Genomic DNA, 27,556 nt, shown 5'->3' with positions numbered 1-27,556 from the left:
TATAGACAGGCAGTGACAGTGAAGCGACTTGAGGGAAGAGGCAGAGTTAATCGGCGGGAGCTGGAAAAGTCAACAGGGAGAGGATGAAAGCCGCGGGAGACTATATCACACCACCGGCGTCTCCAAAATCTAAATTCTAGGACACATGGGAGTCGCGGCACGTTGATTTAGCTAAGTGAGAAAGTTTCGCGAAAATATACAATGGTTATAAATGGGTCTCACCTGAACAGTTCCTCGCTTGACCCGAATGACAGCAGCGTCCTGAATCGCCCCCCTTGGGTTACAACAACTTTGGGGTGCTTCCTCATATTCACTATCGTAGTTGACATCCTGGGCAACCTTTTGGTGATTTTCTCCGTGTATCGGAACAAGAAGCTGAGGAACGCAGGTGAGTAAAAAAGTCCGAGTGTGGCAAGTCGGTGCATCGCGCGCCGACAGTGTTTGGAGTTCACGCGCGCATGAATAAACTCATTTGCTTTGGAAAAAAAGAGGAGACTCAGAAATATGTATCTATCTTTTGCAGAACTAGACTCATAAATGTGTATCTGTGTTTAACAGACTGACCGATTGGGATAGAGTAAGCTGATGTGAATACAGTGCTGTGAATCATAATGGGTTTTCGGGGTGATTGTGTTTTTGTTGTTAGTACAAATGGTTACGTGCTTTAGAATGTCAAACGTGTATTTACGACCCATCAGTGTTAAAAACATTAATGGAGACTGATGGAGTCTGGTGTTTCAGCCAGATCCAGCGAGTATAGGGTATTAGAGATCAGAATATCCTATAGCCTGTCCTCGCCATATATGTCAGTCTATACCAGGCAGTGCCACATTCCACGAGCCCAAAATTATCATAACACTCCTTTGATATCCCATTAGGACTTACAGTATGTATGCGGTACTTAATAGCAAGTTTATTGTTTTCGCTCGTATCTTTTATTCCCTGTGGTATCACTAGCCTATAATAGGGACTTATTGTTTCGCCGTGATATTAGTATAGTATCCTTCTAAAATGTGTTATTATAATTCGTTATTATAATAATCGAAATCAACCTTGACTTTGTAGTCTGTAGCCTGTATACTTTTGGAGCTGATAAAAATAATTTTCACCGACCTATACGAAGCACAGACAGCTAAGCAGACAGAGGAGAGTAAACCGAAGAGAAACACTACAGTAATTATTGACACTGTCTGAAGCCACGGGAAAAGCCCTCCATTTATCTCGTCGATGCTTAGACTAATGCTTCCCAAGCTCTCTTCTGTCGGGAGGTTTGATATAATACAGACAACATCTGTTTTTGCAAGTAGCTCGATGGTGGAACTTTGGCAATATGTGCGTTTTTATGTAAATTGCTTGAGAAGGAATTTAATTATGATAGGGGATGCATGGTATGGGGGTTAAATCCGGGACCCTTTAGTGCACTCTGGGTTTCAACAAGACTGACAGACCGGGTTTGTCCCGGTAAGTGAAGCTGGTAAAACGCTCATAATTTAATAGTGTACAGAGGAACAGCGCGCTCCTCTGAAAACCCAAGAGGCGCCTGTCGTGCTAAGGCCCACAGACACTAACTGGCAGCTACACATCATATCATGGCTGTCATCATTTTGGAGGCTGTGGTAGGATGATTTGCTAAAAACACTCCTGACATCACTGTTTCACTCACCGCGCAAATGTTGGGGTCAGAATACATTTCCATCATCGCTCGCGGTAGAGCAGAAATAGCCCTACGTTGAATATTAAGTGTTATCTCTACATGCTTTTGTGTGAGGATATGATTATTGCCTCTTCCTGGGATTTCTCCACCCATCGCTTTCTGATAATCCCTCACATGCAACTGTGCAATAGCTGCCCTGGATTTGGGTCTTTTAGTAGTGGCGCACGCAACACAGTTGTAGCTCTAGCTGTCACGTAAAATAGATTTTTGCACTGGAGCGGAAGAGATTACAGATTCGGTGTGATTTGGTATGTCGTGGGATGTAAAATTGCAGAAACAAAGTATGTGACAACTGGAGACATAAATTTAGGGAACTGCATCTTTGAAGTTGTTCCATTAATTATGCCTAATTAAATGTAAGGAGGTCATAATGCAGCAGCTGGATTTTTTTTTAATCAAGCATGCTATCAAGTTATATTATCTCAGTGGAATTTATTGATGCCCAACACCAAATGTATGGTTTTGTATTACCAGCTGAAATGATTCATCCATTGGCATTGATGTTTGAAAATATACAGCCTTAATTTCATCTCATCATATAATCCATTTGTCTTTTTTAGTACACTAATTGTGGTCCTGTTACTAAGATCAAAAGAAGCCCACAAAATAAAAAACTCAGTCTAATCGTGTTTCGCAACAGCTTTCAATGAATAGTAACAAGTCCTATGTGGTCCCTGGTTCCTCGGGTTCAGGCATTTCAGGCACATTTGCTATTTTCCAGTTGGGTTCTTGAAGACATGCATGCCTAACTTCAGGCTCTTTTCTGTTCTACTCGTGCCACACAAAAGCATGGGCAAATTGTATGTGGATTGTCAGACATATTGATAGACATAGAAACTTTTCCCTTTACACTTTGTAGCGTCATGATGACAGGTGGGCTGTTACTGTGTGTTATACTGGATATGATTCATGGGAATTCATTGCTGGTTGGATGGACGGACGGATAGATGTTGTAAACACGAGTTTGATTTGGCTTCAACAGCAGTGTAAACTTTTAATAGGCCAGGACAGAAACTGGTTTCAGCCTCCACACTTTCTCTGCTCCAAGAAGTCCATTTCCAGTTGTTGACTAGATGGATTCTCATCTGTGAACAAAATGAGAGGGCAGAAATGTTCTTGGCTTGAACTATAAGCTGTTTGAGGTGCACAGTAGCACCTCAGCAGTCCGACAAGAGGGTGACATTAAGTATTGAGTGTTGAAATAAACTCTCAGCAGAGGGCCTGGCAGGCTCCTTGGTCACATATGGCAGGCAGCACCACTGCTGTCTATACATGGTCAAACCCTCAGTGCATGAAATGGCCCAACTAAGGAGTGAGTGAGTGAGGGAGTGAGTGAGTGAATGAAAGAAAGCATCAGCAAGAGTCCTGATTTGGTTGTGTGACTCATATTGCTAGATGTCTCTTCTTTTAAAAAAAAATCTAATTTTAGCAGAAAAAGCCCCATCTCTCGTGCTTGTTTTCTTTAGTTTGGTGATGAATATATAGCGCTCAAATGTGTTATCAAGCCAGAGAGCCTCACAAGCTGAGCAGCAGAGGAAACTTGAAACAGTGACTCACCAACCAGTCAAAACCTTAAGTGGCAGATAAAGACAGGCAGAGGGATACCTTGGTGTGTTCTGTGACAAGGCCCCTTGTGAACCGCAGATAAATCCAGAGCTCTGCTGCTGCAGAATACACCAAAGAGCCCCACGTTTTAGGGGGGCTGTCTGTTTCCGAGTGTGACAAAGAATTTATCCGTTCCCAGTGTTGCGTGCCTTGGCTATGTGCCGACAGAATGTTATTTCCGATCATTCACGTTCATTACCCCTCTAGTATCTGTTATTATTGCTCTTAGCGTAATGAATATTTTGAAGCATTTAATGCAGAATTAAGTGGCATTTGCGTGTGTCTCCAATTAAAATGAATGTTTTAGGTCTCTAAATATCCATTGGCTTTGTCGGGAGGTTCTAAACGGAAATTGGCTCAGCACCGAGGGGCTTAACAAAAAGACGACTGTGAAAATAAAACAAATCCCCTTCTGTAGATATGATACTGTAGATGTTGATTCCACTGCATCCTGTTTTATTTTCATCATGAGGAAAGCCGTTTGAAAAAACTTGTTTTGTGAGAAACTGTAATCCTTTACACCAGGCTTTCTCAGGGGTGGACATATTTGTTCCAGCCTTGCATGATTGCGATTTAACATTTAACTGGGCAGCAGTGCCTGTCTTGGGTGAATCCGTTATGCTAGAACAAAGCTATAGGAAAGAATGTGACCATGTGTCCTTCATATTCAAAGTTGAGAAACGCAGGTATTGACTGTTGCCTGTTTTTAAACCACCATATATCTAATTCAACATGGTATTTAATTAAAACATTTTCCTCATTGACTGGTTGACTGTTGCTCAGTCTACTGGAAAATATCAGATATTAGCGAGTCTGTGTGTGGATGCCGTTCCTTTTATTCTGGACTCATTTAGGGGTTGAAATTGGTCGGCAAGCTGTCATTTGTTTTGAATGCTTCACTTCCGAAATACCTGGCATGGCACAGAAAACTGACAGTGTTATTCTTTTCTTTGTAATAATTGCAGGCAACCTCAGTGCAGTTGTCAAAACAATATCAAATTCTTGACTCATGCTGTCCTTAGGAAGCGTCTGCACCACCTGCCTGGATGGCTGTGTTCACTCGCTACTACTTATTATACTATTTGAGGCTGTGCACTCCCTGCATTGCCAAAAGACTGTACAAAAATATCTTTAAGTAATAAAATGCAACTTTTTCATAAAAATGTCTGTTTTGCGCTTCTCCCTATCGTTAATACCATGCAGTAGTGATTCAACCTATAGCCAGTTCATGAAAGCTTTCACATTTGCTGATCTAAACACCTGTGAGGGGGTTCCTTTTTCTCTGGAAAAGTCCTCTGCTGGAAGGAAGTGATGTGTTTTACATTTACAGAAGCAACAACAGTGTTTCTACATTTAGTGTCTTTATTATTACAGTGAGGGCTCACTGTAGGCATTGGCCCAACATACTGTAAAACACCAAAGCAATGACTTCTTATCACCAAAGGTGTCGCCAAAATCAAGACAAACAAGAATCTCGCAGCTTATTACTTTAACGTGAAAAATATCTGCGTCACTTGGCTATATCGAGATTTCCCAGAGTTTCCTCTGATGACACACCTGCTTGTTTGTGAACCCTGCTGTACCTTTTTTGGCTTAGACTAGACAGAGGATAGCACATTGTAACTAAAAAGTTGAACTTATGTTGTTATGCCAGAAATTAATTTCAGCATTACAATTCATTTGCTACATATGATGATCTGGAGCTGAGCTATATATACCATATGTTGTACTATATTATGGAAAGGATATGGTGTATTCCAGACTATAATAACAATGTGTTACCTTTGTTCAAGGTTAGCACAGATCTCCTGTAAAGTAAGTCATGCAACAGTGTTATTCAAGAGTTCAAGTGGGCCTCAGAGCTCCAGTTATTGAAGGGGCCCTCAATAGCTTAAAAGGCCAAAGGTTAGAGCTTATTATGCTCACATGCTAAAGTTGACATAAGAGGTACTGCAGATACCATATGTTTATTGCCAATACATTGTCAAGATTTACTCTCAGTATAATACAAGATTTACTCTCAGTATAATAAAGACGTCTCAGAGCAGTCTTATATTTTGTATTAATAGTAAGCATGATGAATGTTGGTTTTGGATTTGATCCAGTGTCTTTGAGTATGAGTAGATCCTACCTAGGGTGTACCCTCTCCTATATTAGGATTTTGAAGAAGCGAATAGGTTATGCAAACATTTATCTAATCGCCTTTTACAACTTTGTTTAATTAAAGCCATTATTCAGCGGCTGGCTGGTTGGGTTCTTTCATTCCCACTGTGCTCCATCTGACATTTTAAGACGCTCAAACCGCAGCTCCAAGCTGGGTTTGTCAGTTTCTGTGGCGATTGCTGCGATAGGCATCAGAACAGCACGGCATGATGGGGCAGCTTATGAGAAGTGAAAGGAAAAGGTTCAGTGGGGAAACAACACAGACTAACTGGGGACCCAAAACAGACGGCAGGTCATGACACTGCAATTAACTCGTAGTTTGCCCAAGCTGCATAAATGAAAGTTGAGTGGAGGAGGAAAGGATCGCCTTCTCTTACTCATGAGGCACTTAACTCCCAGCTATAGATCAGTTAATGCCCTCCTGTCTTCCAGGACAGTAAACAGTAGGGCCTGCTAGCTTTGCACTTGATAAGTTACAGTCAGCCTTAACTGTCTTTTTCCCAGAGCTCCAGTCTCTTCTGAAACATGTGACTCCTACTAAAGAGTTTATACGGTTACATTAATTGTGTCAGGGCTGCAGCTCTACTCTATACAGATTCCTGTCAGAGGGGTTTTGGCCCTAACTGGCACCATAAGGATAGAAATTGATTAACAGCTAAAACGTTTGAACACACAATGATGTAATCAAGTACTCTGGCAACCAGTTGCCCAAATTCAAATTAAGGTGTGGTTGTGCTTCGGGTTTTGGGTTTGTGTGTATGATGCTATCAGTGTTTGTGTTGACAACCTTGTCCAGCTTGTCTGCTGCTGCTGCCTTGTGTTCAGTGACACAGAGAGGGAGAGAGAGAAATGTTCATAATGTTACAACAATACATGATCGGAGAGATAAAGAATGAAAAGAGAGACAGTAGATAAGTGCGTGACTGCCATACAAAGACAGATATACAGAGAGAGAGAAAGTAAAGGAAAGAAAGTAGTTCTGTTTTGTTTTGTTGTGAGAATGACACTGAATTGGCATTTTAGTCACCTGATGCTTTCATCCTGGGCAATTGAGTGTGAGTTTTTGTAACCTTAATAGTAACAATCATGGGAAAATTGTTCTGTTAAAAATGGTCTGTTTTTCTCTATTTGAGCACAGTGGCCCTGTTGTTGGCAGGTGCTAAGTTTTCCTGCTGGGTTTAGGCCTCTTTCCAGGGTCATCTGACAAAGAAAGATTGACCCAGCAAGTGTTCATTTGACTTACCCTCGATGGGGTGCATCAGCTTTATGCCTATTTAATGATTTAGTAATATTTGCAGAATCAAATGTACACACAAAGCATGCCTGCACTAATCCATTCAGCATATCTGATTCGCGTTTAGAATATGAATGTAGTCTGTAGGCTTTATTTTTTTTCCAGATTTCTCCTCTAATAGTAAAACTGTGAGAAGAGAAGGCCTTACATCACTTTCTCTTTCTGGTCTGCGTTCTGCATAGCGTTTTTGCATTCCCCTCTCAACTTTTACACCTAATTTCAGTCTACACTCCCCCCATTCCATCTCCTTTGTACTTCTCCCAAGCTCACTCACCCTAAGACGCAGTCACTCCATTTTTTTCTTTCTTTTCAGTTAAATTTGACCTCCCAGGCTTCATATTCCATGACACCCTGTCTGCTTGCATCACTCTGATCCAACACCCCCACCGTTCTCTAAGGATGTTATGTTGTCAGACCACATACCTGTAGCCGAATTCTGCCAATAGTGCTTTGCGTCAAGCCGGCCAGGCAATAACACAGGTATCGCACAAACCCTTTGGATTCCAGATTCACAAGAAATGAATAAAGCCTGTTTTTTTTAATAAGTGCTGTGTTTGACGATGAACAGCTTGGTATGGACGAATTAAGAACAGGCATCTGGCATCTGGTCTCCTCTGTAGCGACCCCTTGTGCATGCTTTCTTTCTCTCTCTCTCTCTCTCTCTCTCTCTCTCTCTTTTTCTCTCCATCTTTGTCTCTCTCTCTCTCTCTCTCTCTGTCCCACACATTCACACGCACACAGAGAAGAGCATGCTTTAACTTCAAAAGGAGGACATAATGAGTCTATAAATACTTGTACATACAAGGGCATATTTGCAGTCATTTAAGATCCCATCCCCTCCCCCACTCCACCTCCTCTCCCACCTCTTGCTCTTCTTTCCAGTGCTATTTTTAATCATTTACAATATTATACAGTGCAAACCTTTCTGCTTGGTAGGAGCTGGGGATGACGCACATGGCAAGCTTGGGGCAGTGAGATCAAGTAAAACCTAATGCTCATTCAAGGGGAACTATGCATAACACATGCATACTGTAGAGTGGCTACTGTAGAGAAGCAAACTATTTGATTGCACACACACACACACACACGCACATGAGGGGCGGGAGTAGCCTAGAAGTTAGAGAGGCTGGCTGGTGACCAGAAGGGTGCCAGTTTGAATCCCAGACCAGCTGAGTAAAATCTGGGCAGGAAATGTGAATGAGAAACACTTTCACTTCCCTTAAGTTCTACTGTCAAGGTGCCTTCTACTGTGGTAGTAATCAGCAGCTTCCGTGTGTGAATGGGCCAAATTGTATGAATGTTAAAAAACAGCATGCAGGCTCAGTCAGTCCTCCCTAGATAAAGACAAGCACAGACAAACCGACCTCTTTATCTTCCAATTTTTTTCCCCACAATTATCCATGTCTGTGTTTCTTGTTATTGCGCAGTTGATGACCCTAATAACGGGGAGGGTTTACCCACTGAACTAATAAGTAAACAGCTTTATCAGAGAGTCGTATCATCCTCTATGTGCTAACACGGTGATTCAGTTGAATAGCATGTAATGATGATTATTATGGCAGACACATGAATGTTATCCAATGCACCTCTCTGAACACTACCGCATTCAGCCTTATCAGACTACTGTCTGTGTTCCGCATGGTTATCTATCATTCAGACCCAGCGCCGACCTGCATTCACACTCTGGAGCGTCATTATCACAGCGTCATTATCAAAATCACATTTTTAAAGCAAGGAGAAAGAGGCAGGGCACAAGATTCAAATAATGACCTTGAGGTGAGGAAGGCATATGTTGAGGAGAGACGTCAGTATTTACCCAACATGTTCAAACTCCTTTAGAAAATGAAAATAGGACTTGCAGCCTCACAATTAGTGATGACACAATGAATTGTAAGAGAAAGTTTAACTTTCACACAACAGTTTTGTTGAAAGTGGGTTCAACATTAAAAAAATGCACTGATTCCGATGATTAAAGACTTATTTTGGAAGACTTTCATGGTGAAATATAATTGTTCCATCAGTCTAATTTTGTGGGGCGGCACAAGAGAAGATTAATCTATTTCCCTTGAAACTCTTTATGAACTGTATTCAGGCATAACCAATGGCAAGAACCGTTCTCTGTTGGTTTCTTCTTTTTCATATATTATTTTTTGACATTATTAGACAGATGAAAGTGGAGTGAGACAGGAAAGACATATAACAAAGGTCCTGGACTGAATTTGAACCCAGGACACTGTGTTTACATGGCCTGCACCTTAGACCACTGAGCCAGCAGGACGCCCCCATGTTCTCTGTTAGTTTCATTAGGCGTCATAACGTCATAACTAGCATTTCTGACTTTTACTTCAAAAATGTAATTGATAGGTAGTGCCTGCCTTGTACAATAGAGTTCATTGAATAATGTCCCTGTTACCATATTCGGCAAAACATGAGTAATGCCTTTAAACAAATATGTTTTCCTTCTGATTTTTTAAAAATATTATGTGGATGTTTTAATAGTATGCGTACGGTGGCCCACAAGTACACAACACAACAACATTAAAACACAACACAACGACATTAAAACACAACACAACAACATTAAACCACAACACAACAACATTAAGCCTCAAGGCAGCGCAATGCATTATGCTTCAAAATAAAAGTATTAAAATTTAAATGTGTAAAAATATACATTTAAACCAAGAACTCAGATTGAAATCAAGAACTCTGATGTCAAAATGATAAAAAAATATCATAATATGCAACATTTTCAAGTTCAAAGACAAAGGCTGCATATGAAATACCCTAAATTAATTAATTACCTTACCTAGCTTCTGAAGAGCACATTTGCCACTTTATCTATTCTTCTTTATGTATTTTATTGCTGATTTTGAGGGACTGTCATGATTTTTCTATAACTGCTTGGGCCGAAATGTTAGGAGTATGGGAGTGTTTTGACATATACCTTCTGCAGTAGCAATGAAAAGTGACCTTTGCAGTGTCCAATTTAGTCTGTGTTCTGTATGGCTGCTGCGCAGTCTAATATACTGTATGCAGCATTTGTAGTGAAAAAATGCTGCTTATTATGGTATATTTCTTATTTTTCTTATTATGGTATTTTTTTGTAACATTAATCTGAGTTCTCACTTATTGGGTTTGATGATTAAATATAAATAAATTGGTTTAAATCTATATTTTTACACTTTTCTATATTTTAAACTGTTGAACTTTTATTTTGAAGACAAGTCCGCCTCTCACTTTCGTTGTGTTGCGGCTTAATGACGCTTCATGCTGTTTTGTTGAGCGTTATTGGTGTTGTGTTGCCATGTTTTGTTTGTGTTGTGTGCCTCTGGGCCACCGTATTTTCCTGTAGTCATGGAGAAATCTATTTAACTGACAGCTTGACTGTCTTTTCTCAGTTGAACTCAGAAGAGAAGGGGGCAGAGTATGTCTGTGTTTCTCTGTTTACAAACTCACAGACCCACAACAGAAAAAGAGAGAGCGCTTGTTTGTCCGCTTTTTTCCTCTGGGAAAAGTCTAATTATTTTGATTACTAATTTACCATTAGTGAGGCCAATTTTTCTGTTTTTCTTGTCCCTGCTGATCTGCTCTGCTGATAGACTTTGTGAGGTGGAGTTACTGGGAGTGGATCAAGATTCTCTGTCTGAATCTGTTCAGTACAGCAGGGTGTTGTGTCTCCACATCGCCCCACACTATGCTCTTCACTAAATACAACTTAGAGAAATCTGTGGAGGGACACAGTAGCCAAAGATAAAGGCTATTCCTGCCAGGGAATACCAATATGCAGATTTAACAAAAAGGATGAAAATGAAAGGGCTGTTAAAAAGTTTATCCAAAAACATCTCTTTTCATCTCTAAGATTTTTTTTTCCCACTAAGGGGTAAGGGTTGGTTTGGCAGGTTGTGCAATTCATAGCAACCATAGCAAGATGAAGATAGGGGGAGATTTTTTTCATGTTTGTAATTGTTTATGGTCATGGCGGTTCATGGTTGTGTTTATAGTTACATAACATCTAGGCTGTTGTTTGTTAAAGCTTTAAAAGGAAGTGATCTGTTTTTACACTTAATTACTACTATTGATAGGTTATTGTAAAACCACAAGTTAACGCTTTGATAGTCTCCATAATAGCAATATCAATGATTACATGGGTGGGTGGGGGAGTTTTAACATTTCAGTCAACCACACCCACTTCCACTTTTATCAGAATACAGATACAACAAATAGTAGCATGTCTGCACACTCCTTGTCCCTGTTATGATTCAGGCATGCTCAATATTGAGTAGTTATTATGTTATTATCTAACAATCAATCTTAACATTACCCAGTTGTTACTCATCCATTCAAAGCAGTCCAATAACCACTGAGAATTGCCATTAATAGATCTCTAATATACAGCCACAGAGTCCTAGTTTGTATCTTTTTTGTCCCTCTTTTTGTATCACTTAACATCACTTAACTGTTTTTCAATATCCACTCTGCTAATGGCCTGTGTTTGTGGAGGGCTGCTGCTGTGGATACATGTCAGTGACTTTTGCACTTTGTTTTACCTGCAGAGCCATTCTGTATTAGAGGACCCTGATTTCAGATTTTCTCTGAGACGGCCTTTTCTCTTGAGCCAAACTGTGTCAATGATAATACATATTTTCATATCATATTTTGCAGTGCAGAGGTATGACAGGCAGATTATAACAAATTCTTTTTGGCCCACCACGTTTGCAAAGTCATTAGTTGAGTCCTGCACGTCCTTCTAATGAGAAGGGCTCGGTATGTGAGACTTCTGCATCACAGTATGCTCTCCTTTAATGGCCCGCAAACACATTCCCTGTGATTATTGTATTAACTCATGCATTTTGCCACACTTTCAGACACATTCACACATTGCTTGGGCTCCATCCAGCGTTCTTTGGGTGCCATCCAAAAGCAAAAGGGAATTATGCAGTAGGAAGTTGGATGTTTATACTGATAGTGACCCGCTCCAAGCCTGTTTTTCTGAGACAAATAAACTCATGTGGCTTGTGGTATTTTAAAGAGAAGATCCTGAAACATTTTATGGAGAACACTGCACTGTGTGTATGTGTGTATGTGTATATGTGATATCTAAGCTACTCCAGGATGTTTATTAGAAAACCAATATTTTGCTCTGCCAAAGATTTGAATAAGCAGCGCTTTGTATCAAATGCCAGATCAGATGGTTTAGTTTTGCTGTGGTTGCTCACAGAACTTTATTTTGTTTCTTTTGAAAGACGGAGAAAAATGAAGAATGAAAAGAGCTGAAAAAAAAAGAGAGGAATGTGGAAACCACTAACTGTAGAAATAGACAAGGCAGGTTGAAGGAAAGTGCAAACACAAAAGAAGTAAATTACAACACATCTCAAATGACTCCTGGAATGTACTGAACATCACAGATCGATGATATATAACAGCAGAAGAGTATCCAAGGGTGGAATTTTGCCTCAATATGTGTGTATGTGTGGGTGAGGGATGAAGTTTAGTGGACTTACTTCTCCTGCCAGAACTTCCACTCCTGTACTCCCCCTGTTCTGTCTCTCTCTCTGTTTTCCAACTGTCTGAAAAAATAGAAAAAAATAAATACCTTTGGTGAGTGGGTTGCCCACTCTTCATCTAAAAAGAGTAGATGAAGAGTGGGTACTTATATAAGATGGACCACTTAGTGATGATGAAACATTTACCAACACACAGGATCTGATGTAACTATCACTTGTGCTATTAAACAAGGGCAAGTGTAGGAACTTGGCATGGATGTCAGTGGAAAGCAGGAAAGGCCAGAGCGGTTATGTCCTGGAGTTATCATGTGGCCGCCTCCCATTATATTATCCTAGAACCAGCCTGTAATGCATCCCAGAGGATTAAATAAAGGTTTGAATGAATGAATGAATGAATGAATATCTGCTGTGAGAACTGATTAGATGTACAGTCACCTACACATCATTCGCACTACACTAACGCTGCATCTACACTTTATCGTTATCATAGTTATCACAGCAGAGTTATCAAGACAGAGACCCAGGCTTGGGCCGTAAGTAAAAAAAACAAAAATAATCATAGTGGCAGTGAAAACCCCATCATTTTACTTAAAGTGTGTTCGCTTTTCCACAATCAGCCCTATCCGCCCAACCTGCAAACGGTGATAATATTGATATTTTGGTGGGACAGTATTGCGATAGAAAATGTTGGATATCGCCCAAGCCTACTAAGAACTACTCACACCTAAAGAATAACAAACAAACTATTGAACAGTATTGAGAAACTTGTATAATTTGGAGATGTGGACCAGTAAAGGCATTTAGTCCTGTACAGACAGAAGTCAGCAGTTAATCTCGTGCAGCCACACCTCCGCCTCAGACGATAGAGGTTTGGAGAAATTCCCGTCAAAAAATCATGGGATAACGAGACCAGCAAACCATACCATGAGATTCACATGGAGTAAGAGATAGAGGAATGTGAGGTAAGGTGTGGTGGAACGGATTGTTTTGTCTCTTTTACGCAGCAGAGTGAAGCCAGCTCTAGTTTTGGGGTCAAGGTTGTGCTAAAAAGGCCCACTGGACTGTATGTGATACAACTAGAGTGCAGACTAGGGAGATGTTGACATGATTCTGGGAAGCCAATGGGGTGCTGATGAAATGCACAAGTTGAGTGAACGGGGGCACAGAGATGCATAGTAGATGCATGTACCCAAACAGGGGGAGGCTGGACGTGAGAAGCTTTCCTGCAGAGGGAGGAAAAGGTTTGGACAGCTGTGTGGGGGAAAGTGGAAGAATATGAGAATCTCTCCTCCCCATCTTTTGTAATGAACTCCAATTAAGCTTCAGAAAGGCCGCAGCAGATGATGGGAATTGTTCTGTACAGAGCCCTAACTACTGTATCACCAGATCCAGAATGACTGATTCATAATTCATTCATCATTTGTCTCCATTTAATTCCATATAAACCAGCCTGTTCAGACGCCCAATTACTGTCCTGTGTTATCTTTTCAGGCCACTACTGTGCATATAGTGTGTGTGTGTGTGTGTGTATGGACACTCGTTTGTGAATGTATGCGAATGCACAGTATGTGTTCATCTCTGGGAGGGTGGGGTGTGTGTTATTTTGCACAGGATTGTGTAGTTTAGTTCTGCGTGCGCATATATGTTGCCGAATTTGGCTCGACTCTCTGTTTCGTTCCTTGCATCCTTCAAGTCTAGCCCCCCCCCCTCCCCGAAAACCCTTGGCAAAACACAAAGCAAAACACAAATACACCAGGATGCCATGTTCTATTTGCAACACGCCTTAGAATATGAATCTGCTAAGGAAGCGTCTACCATGAAGAGTGAGGTTTTCTGGGAGCATCTTCCGTGTTTAGGTTCATAGTCGGTGTCAGCCTGTCTGCCACAAGCTCCTTGAGGAAGTTGAGGGCATGTTGTTGGCAATCTCAAGGGGGGGGGGTGCAAAAAAACTCTTGAAACTAGATGTCATTATTGCAGAATATAATGCAATGTTTGTGATTGTGAGTGTCTGAGAGAGAGAGAGACTGGAAGAGAGTGGGTTTGTATGGCAAGTGTGTGTGGGTGGCTGATTGGTGTCTATCTCTCCACTCGCTCAGCCGCTCTGTGTGTGTTTATGCTCTGTGCTTATCATCCTGTGTATTTCCTGTGTCCATGCAATTCTTTTTTTCCCAAGCAGCTATGATTGGGTCTGTGTGTGTGTGTGTGTGTGTGCGTGTGTGTGTGTTTCTATGTGCAGATGTTTGTTCAGTGCATTTCGGGGAACTTTTGAACTTGTCATGATAGTTACGACAGGACTGGCTGAACAGGGTGTGAGGGTGAGGGACAGATGAATGAGGAATACATTAATGATGCATAAAAGATAATGGGTTTTTAATATAGGGATTAGTGAAAATATGACATTCTGGCTGGTATTGGCATGACTTTGAAGCAGAGCTGTTACATAAATAGTAAATTAGAGACTGGGCCCAAAGCTTATAGCTACAATGACACTCAGAAAAAATAGTAAGATAAGCTGTTAACCACAGCAATAAAAAATATGGTTCATCTTTTCAAAGTAAATCAGGCAATTTACTAATTTAAGTAAGTCTCAAAACAGTGAAAACATGACATTTAGAAAAAATGCTGAAAAAAAAAATAGAGACTCATTTTCATACAAATCCCAACCACAGTATAAGGAGATTAAATTGAGCTCTTTTAGGTCAATTGGTGTCAGATAGGACGATGGGAGTAACTGCTGCACAAACTAATCAGACATAAAAATCTCAACAGATGCTAAAGCTTTGGTGTGACCTCATTTTCCTATGTATATAGTAACAATATATATATATTATGTATATTTATAAAAATACTAAAGCTTGTTGGCTTCAGCCAGTAGCGTGTGCAGTTACATAGGTAAGGCACATAATTGAATAGGATAGTAATATTCTTATACAAGCTACAGGCCATTATCATGTTCTCTATCCAAACATACTGTTGCAGTTCAGAATTTCAAGGAGATTCTTCTCCTCTTACTATACTAGCTATCTGTGCCAGATGGATCTCTATCTTACATTAATTAATAAAAATGTGTTTATTTATTTGGTGTAGCACGATATGTCCAGTGAAAAAAAAAATCCAGTCTTTCACACCTATTTGATTTGTTGTTAATTTTGATTTGAAGTTTGTTAGGGATAGGGTTAGGGTTAGGTTTTATTTTAATTAGCTTCAGTTTACCAATACACAGGATTTGATGTGCCATAATCCAGGGTAAGCATCAATTCAGATGTCAGAAGAATGATGTGCTAACCCACAGATGGTGACTGTGACTATAGATGACATCAGGCTATGCCATCATAGATCTACAATGATATACTTAAGTTTAAGTATATTGATGATTAGTTTCATTTCAAGTTAAATGTTTTTTTCATGACCAAGCCCAATCCATAACTGCAGAATAGCCCCCTCTGTTGAAACACTGTTGCCTCCCTCTGGCATTGTTTACATGATGATTTACAGGGTTGAAGACATTCTTTCACTTTAAAATGTATTGCAGAAATTAGCTTTAGATATAAGGACTGACAATATTTTACAGCTAAACATGAGTTTCACATGTATTTGGAAGCTGTTAAACGTAGTAATGATTATATGTATTATGAGTTAAGAAATTTCCAAAACGCTTATTTTCTCTCTATAAATCAAACAACTCAAAAATGTACTGTATGTATGTGAATATACCCAAAATCTTGATAAACAAAAACATTGTGGATTCTGGTTTAGCTTTGCTTTGGTTTTAGTTTACTTCAGTAACCTGTGTGTTCAGTTCATAACAAGTGGCAGTAGCTCCACATTAAATACTCCCTTTGCTGGGACCTAAATGGCATAAATGGGATCAATCCAATCTCCCAACAGGATCAAGCTGCTTGGTAATTGCAAATGGGAATCCAAGCCACCTTGTAATTGGTTGTTGTTGTTGGTGGTGGTGGTGGTGCGCGCGCACGCGTGTGTGTGTGTGTGTGTGTGTGTGCCTTGTCTAAACATTTTGTTGTCTCATCCATTTCTCAACTAGTCTTTGAGCAGCACACTTAATGTGTTTTGACTGTTTGTCAATAGGCTGCATGTCCACCGACAGGAACAGAATAAACTGTACCATAACACTGTCAGCCTTCAGCCTGGCTTTTGACCCATCAAATGTTGCATCATACATGGTTTTAAGACCCCAAGACTCCATGTCTTCATCATCCACTAACCTGTAGGAGTATCAGAGTGACTGGGACGTTTCAACTCCCTCCATGTGACCATCTGCAGACACAGTGTCTGTTCAAGTATACAATGGCCCTTTGTCCATAAGCTGAATCTGTATACTCTTATATAACTGACCTGAATTTTGGGGTCTTTCTCACCGATTTTGACTTTGTCTTCTGGTAATGAATTGACACATGCATGTTTGCATTTTGTTTGAAGTCTGACTACATCTATTGCATGTGTTTTGAGGCACACAGTGGTGAAATAAACATGGCAATCAGACAAAGACTTGGTGACTTTAGATACAATTTGCACACTGGGATCTATAGGGGGATCTATAGAGTGGAGCACAATCAATGGCTTTGGTTTAGCCAATGGTGTGTGTGTGTGTGTGTGTGTGTGTGTGTGTGTGTGTGTGTGTGTGTGTGTGTGTGTGTGTGTGTGTGTGTGTGTGTGAGGCAGTGGTCTACCTCACACCGTACCCAAGCCTAACCTGTGTGTCCTTGCTGAACTTTAAGTCTGTCTCCCCCTATCTAGGTCAAGCCATCAGCCCCCTACTAGGCACTGCATTGGTCTGCCTCTCAGACACATGCACAGCTACTCCACCACTCAGACCGCATGCACCTGGGGAATACTGTGCCATGTCGGGAGGGGGAAAAAGGTTCCTTTTCTTGTGGTCATGGCAGTTGGGTTAAGAACCTTCTCACAAATCTGTTTTCAAAAAGCTAATATTCCCTATTCTGTTCTATCTTGAGGTGCTGTCATCCCATTCTTTGCATTTCAAGGCATTCTCACACAGAGGGAGTCAAACTAATTTATACGGAACCACTAGGATTGAGAGCCGCTATCCTTTTTGTGGTGGCCGTTGGGGTAGTGGTGTGTGTGTGTGTGTGTGTGTGCGTGTGTGTGTGTGTGCATGGGTGTGTAAAGGTCCACTGTTTTTGCAATGATGCTTGTCAGTTTGATTGTGCTACCAAGTGATCCCTGGCCTCAGTCTTCCTGCACACCACCATCAGAAGCCAATTACTGGCCATGGAAGGGCTGGAAATAAAAAAAACCCCTGAAATAATAGTCTGCTTCCCCCTGGAGAGAGACAAAAAGCACCCAGATCAGGAACAACACACCTGCCAATCTCTACAGAGCAGTGGCCGTCATTTCAGCAGACCTCAGGGAGGGGAGAACAATAAGATGAAGTCTTCAAACAAAGAGCCATATGTTTGTTTTGTACAGATTTGTTTGAATAGACAACGTAATAGATAATGTACAGTCAATCCAAATCATTTGAAGTGTAAATGTTCTACATGAACTGACAGTACACAACCTCGAGTGACAATAAAATAAAGTTTGAATAGATTTAGATACATTGGTCTGAAAAAGTAAAATTGACTTAAATTGTTGTTCATTTGAGAGTCTTGTATTGTTTTATGGGCAGCAGGGTGGCAGATCTGAAATACACTGGGTTCGTACAAAGTCTTGAAAGTTTGGAAAATGCTTAATTTTAACCGTTATGTTTTCAAGGTTAGGAATATGCTTGAATTCGAATATACTCCTTGAAAAATGCTTGATTTTCAACACGTTTCATCTACACAATCACTCATGTAAACCAAAAATCTTTTAAGGAGCTAGATTGACTGACATGGGTGCCGAAATGAAAAGGGGCCTTTTTCTGTTCCGCTCCGTGTCATGAGGGCAACCATCTGCTCTTGCGCGCGCGTCCACTGACCTTTGACGTTGTGCATTCATGCACATTGAAGGTAGCTAGCTAACTATTGTACCTGCTCATCAGCTACTAGAGAACAGGTGGATTTTGTCATTGCTTTAGCAACATGCCAGGCTGTCATTTTAATGACAACTGGCTGGCTAACAAAAAATATTAAAAAATGGCTTCAGAGAGGAGCCACAGAAAGGAAGGCGTACTGCACAACCTGCAGAAAGGAGATTGATAAAGGCTTCGAGAGTCTGGAAATTTTTGGTTTAGGTACCTTGAAAGTGCTTGAAAAGTGCTTGAATTTTACTCTTAAAAAGCTGTACGAACCCTGAATACAGGCCACAGGTTCAATCCCCGCAGCCATTTGCCCTGTCAAAGTGTCCTTGAGCAAGACACAGAGCGCCTACCTGCTCACTCACCGTAAGTCACTCTGGATACGAGTGTCAGCTAAATGATTAAAATCTTTTGAACCTGACGCATTAATGACACAGAGAGTTTGATGGGATTGGAACTCAGGAGTAATAGCTTTATTCATAGATGCACTTAGCTTCTGATGGCAATGGAAAGCGGGGGATGCTATATCAGTTTCAATCATTTTTGCACGTGGCACTGTAATAATGTCCTAGTTAATGTCCTACTTAGTGTTCTCCATTGATGCTGCTGGATGGGAGACGAGGACAGCAGATATGCCACATAGGGCTCATTCCATGTTGTGTTTTGTGTATTTCTCATACTTAATCTCTGATGCTGTAGCTGAGCTACAGAGCTCGGCTCACTGGGGAGCAGCTGGGTGACTGTAAATCTTAGCAGCACCAGCAGCTACAAGAGCCATGGCCACATGGTTCACCCAACTCAGTTACCCCAGGGGATCCTAAGTACAGTATCCCCCACACAATGACCTGATGTTCATCAAGATCAGTCTGATGGAAAGTGGTGTTCATTATGTGCCACAGTTGCACATACTGAATGCTAGTACATGTCTTCTGTATGTGTGACTATGATTATAGATGACAATAATAAACATGCAGTCAAAGCATTACAGCAGTTTAACCTAGACATATTAGAGCTGTAAAGCTAGTTGTTTTTTTGCCCGGTCTGACCAACAGGTTAAGATTTTTTTTACCCTGTTTTGCCACTGGTTCATGACACATGAAGGCTGCGTAATCAGATTGACAACATGACATTGGACAACTTGTCTAGGGGGCTGTGTCTGGAAGACGTGACTGGACCTGTCAGGCTGTGTCAGGCCACCAGCTGTGGGGGCCAGGCTGACATCCAGTGTGACACCACCCGTGGTGTTTTGTCATCTCTGCTCCCTGACCAGAGAAAGTAAGCGTGCCAGACAGGTATTTTCACAACACATGATCCTCAAAACTGCAACGTGGCCTGTAAGAAAGAGGTCCAACAATTTGAGATTGAGACTGTGCAGTTAAGTCTTCTGGGTTTGACAAGGGAAAGCCAGTTAGGTGGTACGCCTCATTTAATCCAAGATGATGTTCAAATCCCACTTAAGTTACATCCCAGTACTAAAACCCATAGGACATAAGAACAGGAACTCATTGTTAATCTTTCCTGAAATACAGCGAAGACAAAATAACTGCTTGAGATGTGAAAGTTCCATAGAAATGTGTAGCAATCAGCAATATTCCACGCTTATTGGAGAAAGAAAAAGCCTCATTGTTTCAAAGGCTGTGGTAGACAGTGGACTTTGTGAGTCTCTCTCCTGAAGGCATCTGCTGCCTAATGGGAAACCTGCTCTGTCTGAAAAGAGTTACAGAATTACACAAGAGTGTGAACATTCTTGAATGTCATGAGTTAGGTAATAGTCTTGAAATACAGCCTGCATAAATCAGTTTGTTGTCATCATCACTCTGGTCCATTTTCTTAACTGTTTTTCATGTTTCTGTTAAAGTGTGTCAGTGTTAACTGTGGTGATTTATGAACACTTGATTACAGGCATTTAAAATATCTTTGCTCTGGGTTTGTCAGATTGTCAGTGTGATGGAAGTTCATTACTTAAAACTGAAATTCATGTCAACTAGAATCAGCTTTGCAATGAATAATGCTGCTTTCCACTGTGTTGTATCCGGTTGCTACGTGTTTCCCAGAGAGGGCACTTAAGGTCAGCTTGTAAATCCCTGCTTTCCTTTGCCACACCAGGGCAAGTATAAACCAGCCCATACCTAAATCCACCTCAAAGCCACTGCCTTTTTCCTCTATTCTCCCAGCGGCTGGAAATAAATTCTCGGTACAGTAATGGAGCAGACCATTGACACATTTTGTCAGTTATCCAGAGACCATTTTTTATTCTTAATGCATGATCATTGTGCTTTTTTATTCACCCTAGACTCTGGAAATAGCTTCAGTAAGAGAAGTGAGGAGATTATACTTGGCAAGAAACTCTCATCATCCACGCCTGTCACTGGCTTCATTCATAAACACAATATCTGCAAATCCAATAGTGACCCAGGGACATCATCACTCATGTACTGTACTTCATAGACTCTCTCTCTCTCTCTCTCTCTCTCTCTCTCTCTCTCTCTCTCTCTCTCTCTCTCTCTCTCTCATTATTGTAGTTCAAGTAAGTTCCAAATCACAGTTGTTTAGTGTGCATTTTGCCACTGTACTGTGTGTACACTGGGAGCTGCCAACCTAGTGCTGATGGACAGAGTACCGTGGTAATCAGATTTTTTTTCTTTCTTTTTTTTTTTTGGTGTCATAGTGGTAGCTGGGAGATATTGTGAGTGAATTCCAGTATGCCTTTCTAAATGCCCTCCAACACACACACACACACACACACACACACACACACACACACACACACACACGCACCCTATCATCTCATCCATCCAGCACCCATCCTTATTCAAGTCCTTTGAAACTGTAGGCCCAGTGTCACTGATCTCTGAATGAGGCATAAGCAGTCATGACCACATTATTGACAGAAACAAATTTACTATGGAGAATGTTTTCTCATACCAAATGAAAAGGTGCAGAAAGGTGAGATATTAAGTTGAGAATTGCAATTCATGAGTGCGAGATATGCATGCAATTACATGATCATTATTATCCATATTTAAAAGCAGCATACATATGTGACATATTGAAATGTATTCATATTCCTGAGGTAGTTTTCATGCATTAACATACATTAGTATGAAAGTTCTGCATAATATTCTGCCGAGGGTGATGGAGTAAGGGCCCTTTCAACCTTTTGCTGCACATTCACACTTTGACCTCTCCATGCGAGGGTCTGCAGTTAGCCTTCAATTTTGACCTTGGGTATTGAAATGTCTAGTTCATTAGTACAGTCTGAACATAAGGCTGCAGTTTCTTGAGGCTGACGTGTTCAGACTTGCTCCACCTGGTGCCAGCCTTCAACACATGCACATCACATCCTGCATGGAGCCACAGAATCTTACATAGCAATGAGGTGATAAGGTATGACATTCTTGACATTTAGGAAAGTACACTGGATTATTTGCAGTTGTGTGGCAGTTCTTTACAGCTCATTTAGTGAGCAATCAGTAACTCACGGAGCACATCTGCTCTGCCTGTTTCAGTTGCACATACAGCGCCGTCAGAAAGTATTCAACCCCCTTGACTTTCTCAGCATTTTGTGGTGTTACAGCCTTAATTCAATTGATTGATTGATTAAAGTTTTTTCAATGACCTACAAACAATACAATTTTTATTTACATTTTTTTTTTACAAATGAATTAAAAATTAAAAGCTGAAATGTTTTGAGTCAGCAAGTATTCAATCCCTTTGCAGTGACACAAATTGAGTTGAGTTGAAATTCCTTTGGATGTCCTTGACATATCTCTTCGACTTGACTGGAGTCCATCTATGGCCAGTTCCACTGACTGAACATGATTTAGAACAAAACACTTATGTCTATATATGGTCTCTCAGATGTAGGGCTTGGCAATATATCGATATTATATTGATATCGTGATATGAGACTAGATATCGTCTTAGATTTTGGATATCGTAATATCGTGATATGGCATAAGTGTTGTCTTTTCCTGGTTTCAAAGGCTGCATTACAGTAAAGTGATGTAATTTTCTGAACTTACCAGACTGTTCTAGCAGTTCTATTATTTGTCTTTACCCACTTAGTCATTATATCCACATTACTGATGATTATTTATCAAAAATCTCTGTATGGTAGAATGGCCAGAAGGAAGCCACTCCTGAAAGAAAAGATTCATGAATGAATGCAATCAAATACAGGCAAATTCTCTTGGAGAACTTGCTTCAGAGTGCCAAAGATTGGGGCAACAGTCTTGTTCCAACAGGACAATGACCCTACAACCAAATCAAAACTGGAATATCTTAAGAACAAGAATGTGAAAGTCCTTCAGCGACCCAGTCAAAGCCCAGTCTTGAATCCCATTGTGAAATCTGACTTGAAGATACTGTAGATGCTGCCCCATTCAACTTGACCAAGCAAATCTGCAAGGAAGAACTGGGAGAAAATCCCAAAATTCAGATGTGCCAACCTGATGCAGGCTCCCAAGAACGCTCAAAGCTGTAATCACTGACAAAGGGGCTTCTACAAAATATTGAACAAATACTTATTTCACCATGATATTTCTGTATTTAATTTTCATTTTTATTACTTTGTGTAAAATTGTTCCACTTTGTCATTATAGGGTATTTTGCTTACATTTTTTGACAAAAAATCTCAATATAATAAATTTTGAATTCAGGCTGCAACGCCACAAAATGTGGCAAAAGTCAAGGGAGCCGAATACTGTGTGAATGCACTGACTACCTTTTTGCTTGACAGTCTGTGTCAGAATTTATTGCTAGCTACAGTGGTAGAAAAAATGCTCAGATGAGCTTCACTTGTACCTAAATCCTAACAGAAATTGGCCGAAAGTGTGGGATTGGAGAAATGGAAAAGGGACACAGCACCAGAGCTGTATCTCTCCTTAAGCTAAATGAAAACTTTGAGTGATGCGTCAATCACAGAACTAGTCACAGTGACAGACAGTGAGTGAGAGTGAGAGAGAGAGAGAGAGGCCTTGGGCAGTCCAAGAGCCAACAGAGCCAGCTGCCTGTAGGCCTGTCTCTACACAACCTTGCCAAGGTCAAGGCTCTTACTACTGAGCGACTAGAGTTTAAAATCCTGTAACGGTTGCTAGAGTAAAGCATTGCCGAGGGAGTGAAATCTTCAGGAGTCCCTTAAAGTTGAGCATTTCCACCCTGTCTCTATACCCACTCTGAACGTGGGAAACATGTTTTCATGTTAGCAGTGTGCATGGGGCCTCACTAAGTGCACCCACCCCTCCCCTCTGCACACAGACACACACACACACACACACACACACACGTAAAGCCCTCTAGCAGCCATAGGGTCTCGTGACAACAGCAGGTGCACCTAATTCCCTATAGAGGGCACCTGAATGACAGATATAAAAGGACAAAGCTTAAAAGTACGAAATCCTTGGCAATAGAATGTCTGGTATGTATGGCAGGTAAAGAGGCAGCAGGCAGACCTGTAGCGTGCCTCTGACACTCAGGCGAGACTGACAGGTCCGCCCAAACCTCTGGGGACTGCATCTGATACTGACGGACCAAACTTGCGGTGCAGGAGTGAAATGGCCATTTCAGCGTGTTGATTGAAGTGATGTATGCTGTGCTCACATCTGACAGAAATGCTGTTTATCAGCTGTGACAGGGGTTTGTCACATAGACAGTCTCTCTTGAATTGAATCTGGGCTCATCATTAGCCTTCATAATTTCCTAGTCAAGCAACCTACCTACCACAGACATTCCACTGATTTAGGTGACAGTTGTGGAATTGCTGTGCGGCTAAATGCTAGGCTCCTTCTCTTCTCCATCCCCAGGTCAGTTCACTCTTCAGAAGATCTAGCATAACGAAATTCTGACCTCTGCATAATTGGAGACACAGCAGTGTGTGGGTGCACACACACACACACACACAAGTGAGCATGCCTCCTTGGAAAATAATGATATATTTGTTCTTTTGCCTCTGTGAAGTGCACTTCATGTGTTTCACTTGAAAGAGGCTGTGGATTTGTTTACAGCCACTGTCCATACCCTCTCCATGTCTTCTTCTCCAATAAGCCGTCTCTAATTCCCCCCATCAGTTATGGGGCAAAGAATTCAGTTGTGTGCTCTTTATTACCACTTGACCAGTAAATCATGTTTGCATGGCACACACAATGTTGAGTCCTTGGTGGCAATTAGAAATATGCCTTATTTAGTGATAGAGATGCTTTCCTTTTCATTGTCTGCCAAAATCACAAGGTCCACACACGCCTACTCATCAGGGGAAAACATGCACACATACACACAAACTCTCACACACACAAACTTGCAGACGTTTTCCCTCTCAACATCTAGCCTTGAGGCCCTTTGCTGTGTGGTACTCAAGTAACAACAAATGGATATCTCTGAGTCAAATTGTTTCTGAATGAGCCATTGTGGGAGAAGTACCAGCAACTTCTGAAATTGGCTTTTATTCTAATCACTTGCTGAGCAATTTAACGTTTATTAGCTGTTGGCATCTAAGTAGTTATAGACGTCTGGGCTAAAATTAGGCTATGGTTTGAAAGTGAAAGTTTAGTAGATGTCTGCGTCTTAGACTACATCTTCTGGGGTATTTGACAAAAATAAAGCATTATCTTGTACATATGGACTTCTCTGGTGCATATTTGTGTTTATGATTATGATATGTAATAATTTATTTACTGCTTGATGTATACATAGCCAACAAACATGATATAATACATGAGAGCTAAAGCATAGTGTCCAGTGCTCAGTGGGTAATGCGCACTCTGTCTTTTTCTCTATTGCTTCGATGACCAATAACCTGTGGTTCTATTGCCAGTGACTAATGTGTCCTTCCTTGTCTTTCTTGTGGGCGTGCGTGTGTGTGTGTGTGTGTGTGTGTTGTCTTCAAGGGAACATCTTTGTGGTAAGCCTGGCTGTGGCAGACCTAGTGGTGGCCATCTACCCGTACCCTCTGGTCCTCACCTCCATCTTCCACAATGGGTGGAACCTGGGTTACGTCCACTGCCAGATCAGCGGCTTCCTCATGGGCGTCAGCGTCATCGGCTCCATCTTCAACATCACCGGTATCGCCATCAACCGCTATTGTTACATCTGCCACAGCCTCAAGTACGACAAGCTGTACAGTGACAAAAACTCTGTGTGCTATGTGCTGTTGATCTGGGCACTGACAGTGGTGGCCATCGTGCCCAACCTCTTTGTGGGTTCACTGCAATATGACCCGCGAGTGTACTCCTGCACCTTCGAGCAGTCCGCCAGCTCGGCGTACACCATCGCAGTGGTTTTCTTTCACTTCATTTTACCCATCATGATTGTCACCTACTGCTACCTGCGCATCTGGATACTGGTCATACAGGTGAGGAGGCGGGTCAAGCCAGACAATCGGCCCAAGCTGACGCCGCACGACGTGAGGAACTTTGTCACCATGTTTGTGGTGTTTGTGCTCTTCGCCGTGTGCTGGGCGCCGCTCAACTTCATCGGCCTGGCGGTGGCGATCAACCCAGAGGCAGTGGTGCCGCTCATCCCGGAGTGGTTATTTGTGGCCAGCTACTTCATGGCCTACTTCAACAGCTGCCTTAACGCCATTGTGTATGGTGTGCTGAACCAGAACTTTCGCCGTGAGTACAAGCGCATTGTAGTGTCGGTTTGCACGGCACGCATCTTCTTCCAGGACAGCTCCAACGATGCAGGTGAGAGGCTCAAGAGTAAACCTTCGCCACTCATGACCAACAATAACCAGGTCAAAGTGGACTCAGTCTGAACTAAAAATTCAGAGGAACACTGTGGGTGGGCATGAAAGGAAATGCTGTGACTAAGTAAAAAAAAAAATCATAATATGCTGACGGAGAAAAGTACCAAATATAAATACGAAACAGCTTATATCCTCTGAACCGTCCACAGACTGTCTTTAGGTGCTATCTCACCTCTGTACAATCACAGTAAAACAGGGGTGCATATATCTTTGTCTTTTATGAAGCACTTTTGTTTGTTTCTGCAGTACCTATAGTACAGTAAATATATGATGTCCTTTTTGTTTTCATGTTTACAGTGATGATATAAATGAATCCATGTATCATGCATTATATAAGTATTTATTTTGTATGAAATATTATGTAGATATATAGCAATATATCAGGTTTGTTTAACCCACAGTTCAAGTCCAATGATGAAAAAAAAAAGTTATTATGAGGCCATTAAAAAATATCTGCAAATCTTGGTCGTAAACATAACCAAAAGTTTCTCATGGAGTTAACCGATTTTAAAAGCCTCATATTTGTGACACTGTAACACTCATTGAGTGCAAGCAATGTGGGTTGCTGCTGTTTTATGATACCCTGCAAAATTGTCCCTTTCATTAGGTGGAATACATATTTTAGTAAGAATGGTCTCTCTCTCTCTCTCTCTCTCTCTCTCTCTCTCTCTCTCTCTCTCTCTCTCTGGCTCTCTCTCTCGCTCTCTCTCTCTCTGTTCCTCTCTCTCTCTTTGTTCCTCTCTCTCTCTCTCTGCAACCCTGTGAGCTCATTGTACTGTATGCATGGATATATGAGGAGTTATTCATATGCAAAATAAAATCTGATATTGATGGAGGATCTGATATAGTCTTGTGTCCAATTTATTCACAAAATAGCATTTGGTTATAAGGTTAGTTTTTGTACATGCAAGACCAGTCCTTTTCTCCAAATGTTAATATTTCCTTAAATCAACAGCATTTGGTTTAAAAAAAAGACAACAAACAAATCATCTTCTGAAAGCAAATATGCTTTGATTGTCCTTTTTTTGCCAAAGCCAGTTTATTTCAGGGAGTCCCATATCAATGCACACCATTAATTGATGTTCTTTGGCCGGGCCTCTCGATTTATAATTTTGCCAAGGCTGAGGGATCAACCATGACAGCTCTGCTACAAATCTGCCTGGGTAATGTGATTTCAGCCAAAGTGGAACACAATCGTCACTAGCTGTAAAACCTGCTCTAAACAACCGATGAATATGCTAGTGGAATTTTCTATACACTTCAGGCATCTTGTTTGTGTATCCGCTGGCCTATTTGTGTGTTAGCACTGTACTGTGCCTATCAGGTTCTGTATGTAAATTAATTTCAAGGTGAAAAAAAGGGTTTGTAGGCGTGAGTGTCCTTCTTAATCTCAAGGACTCGGCAGTACATAGGTAGCATGGATTGTGTATAGCCAACATCACCTGCTTTCGCATGTTTGTTGCATAGTGTGCGTGGGCAACCCGGTTAGTGGAACACAGACAAAGGCATCATAATGCATCACAAAGGAGGAAGGCTGAACTGTTTG

General features: G+C 41.2%; 1 protein-coding gene across 1 annotated transcript; it reads left to right on the top strand.

Annotated features, from left to right (window-relative positions):
• Window positions 1-26,815, top strand: mtnr1aa (melatonin receptor 1A a). The gene is made up of 2 exons (XM_071538298.1): window positions 1-388; window positions 25,151-26,815. The coding sequence occupies exons 1-2, from the start codon at window positions 202-204 to the stop codon at window positions 26,017-26,019; spliced, it is 1,056 nt and encodes a 351-aa protein (XP_071394399.1). The 5' UTR covers window positions 1-201; the 3' UTR covers window positions 26,020-26,815.
• Window positions 26,816-27,556: the final 741 nt, after the last annotated feature.

The sequence above is a fragment of the Centroberyx affinis genome, unplaced genomic scaffold (genome assembly GCF_046629955.1).
Source record: "Centroberyx affinis isolate AG114_WGS23_722 - 3 ecotype Tasmania unplaced genomic scaffold, CSIRO-AGI_Caff_v1 ptg003249l_1, whole genome shotgun sequence".
NCBI classification, from domain to species: Eukaryota; Metazoa; Chordata; class Actinopteri; order Beryciformes; family Berycidae; genus Centroberyx; species Centroberyx affinis.
The sequence above is the reverse complement of the archived record's forward strand: the minus strand, read 5'-3'. Positions and strand labels throughout refer to the sequence as shown.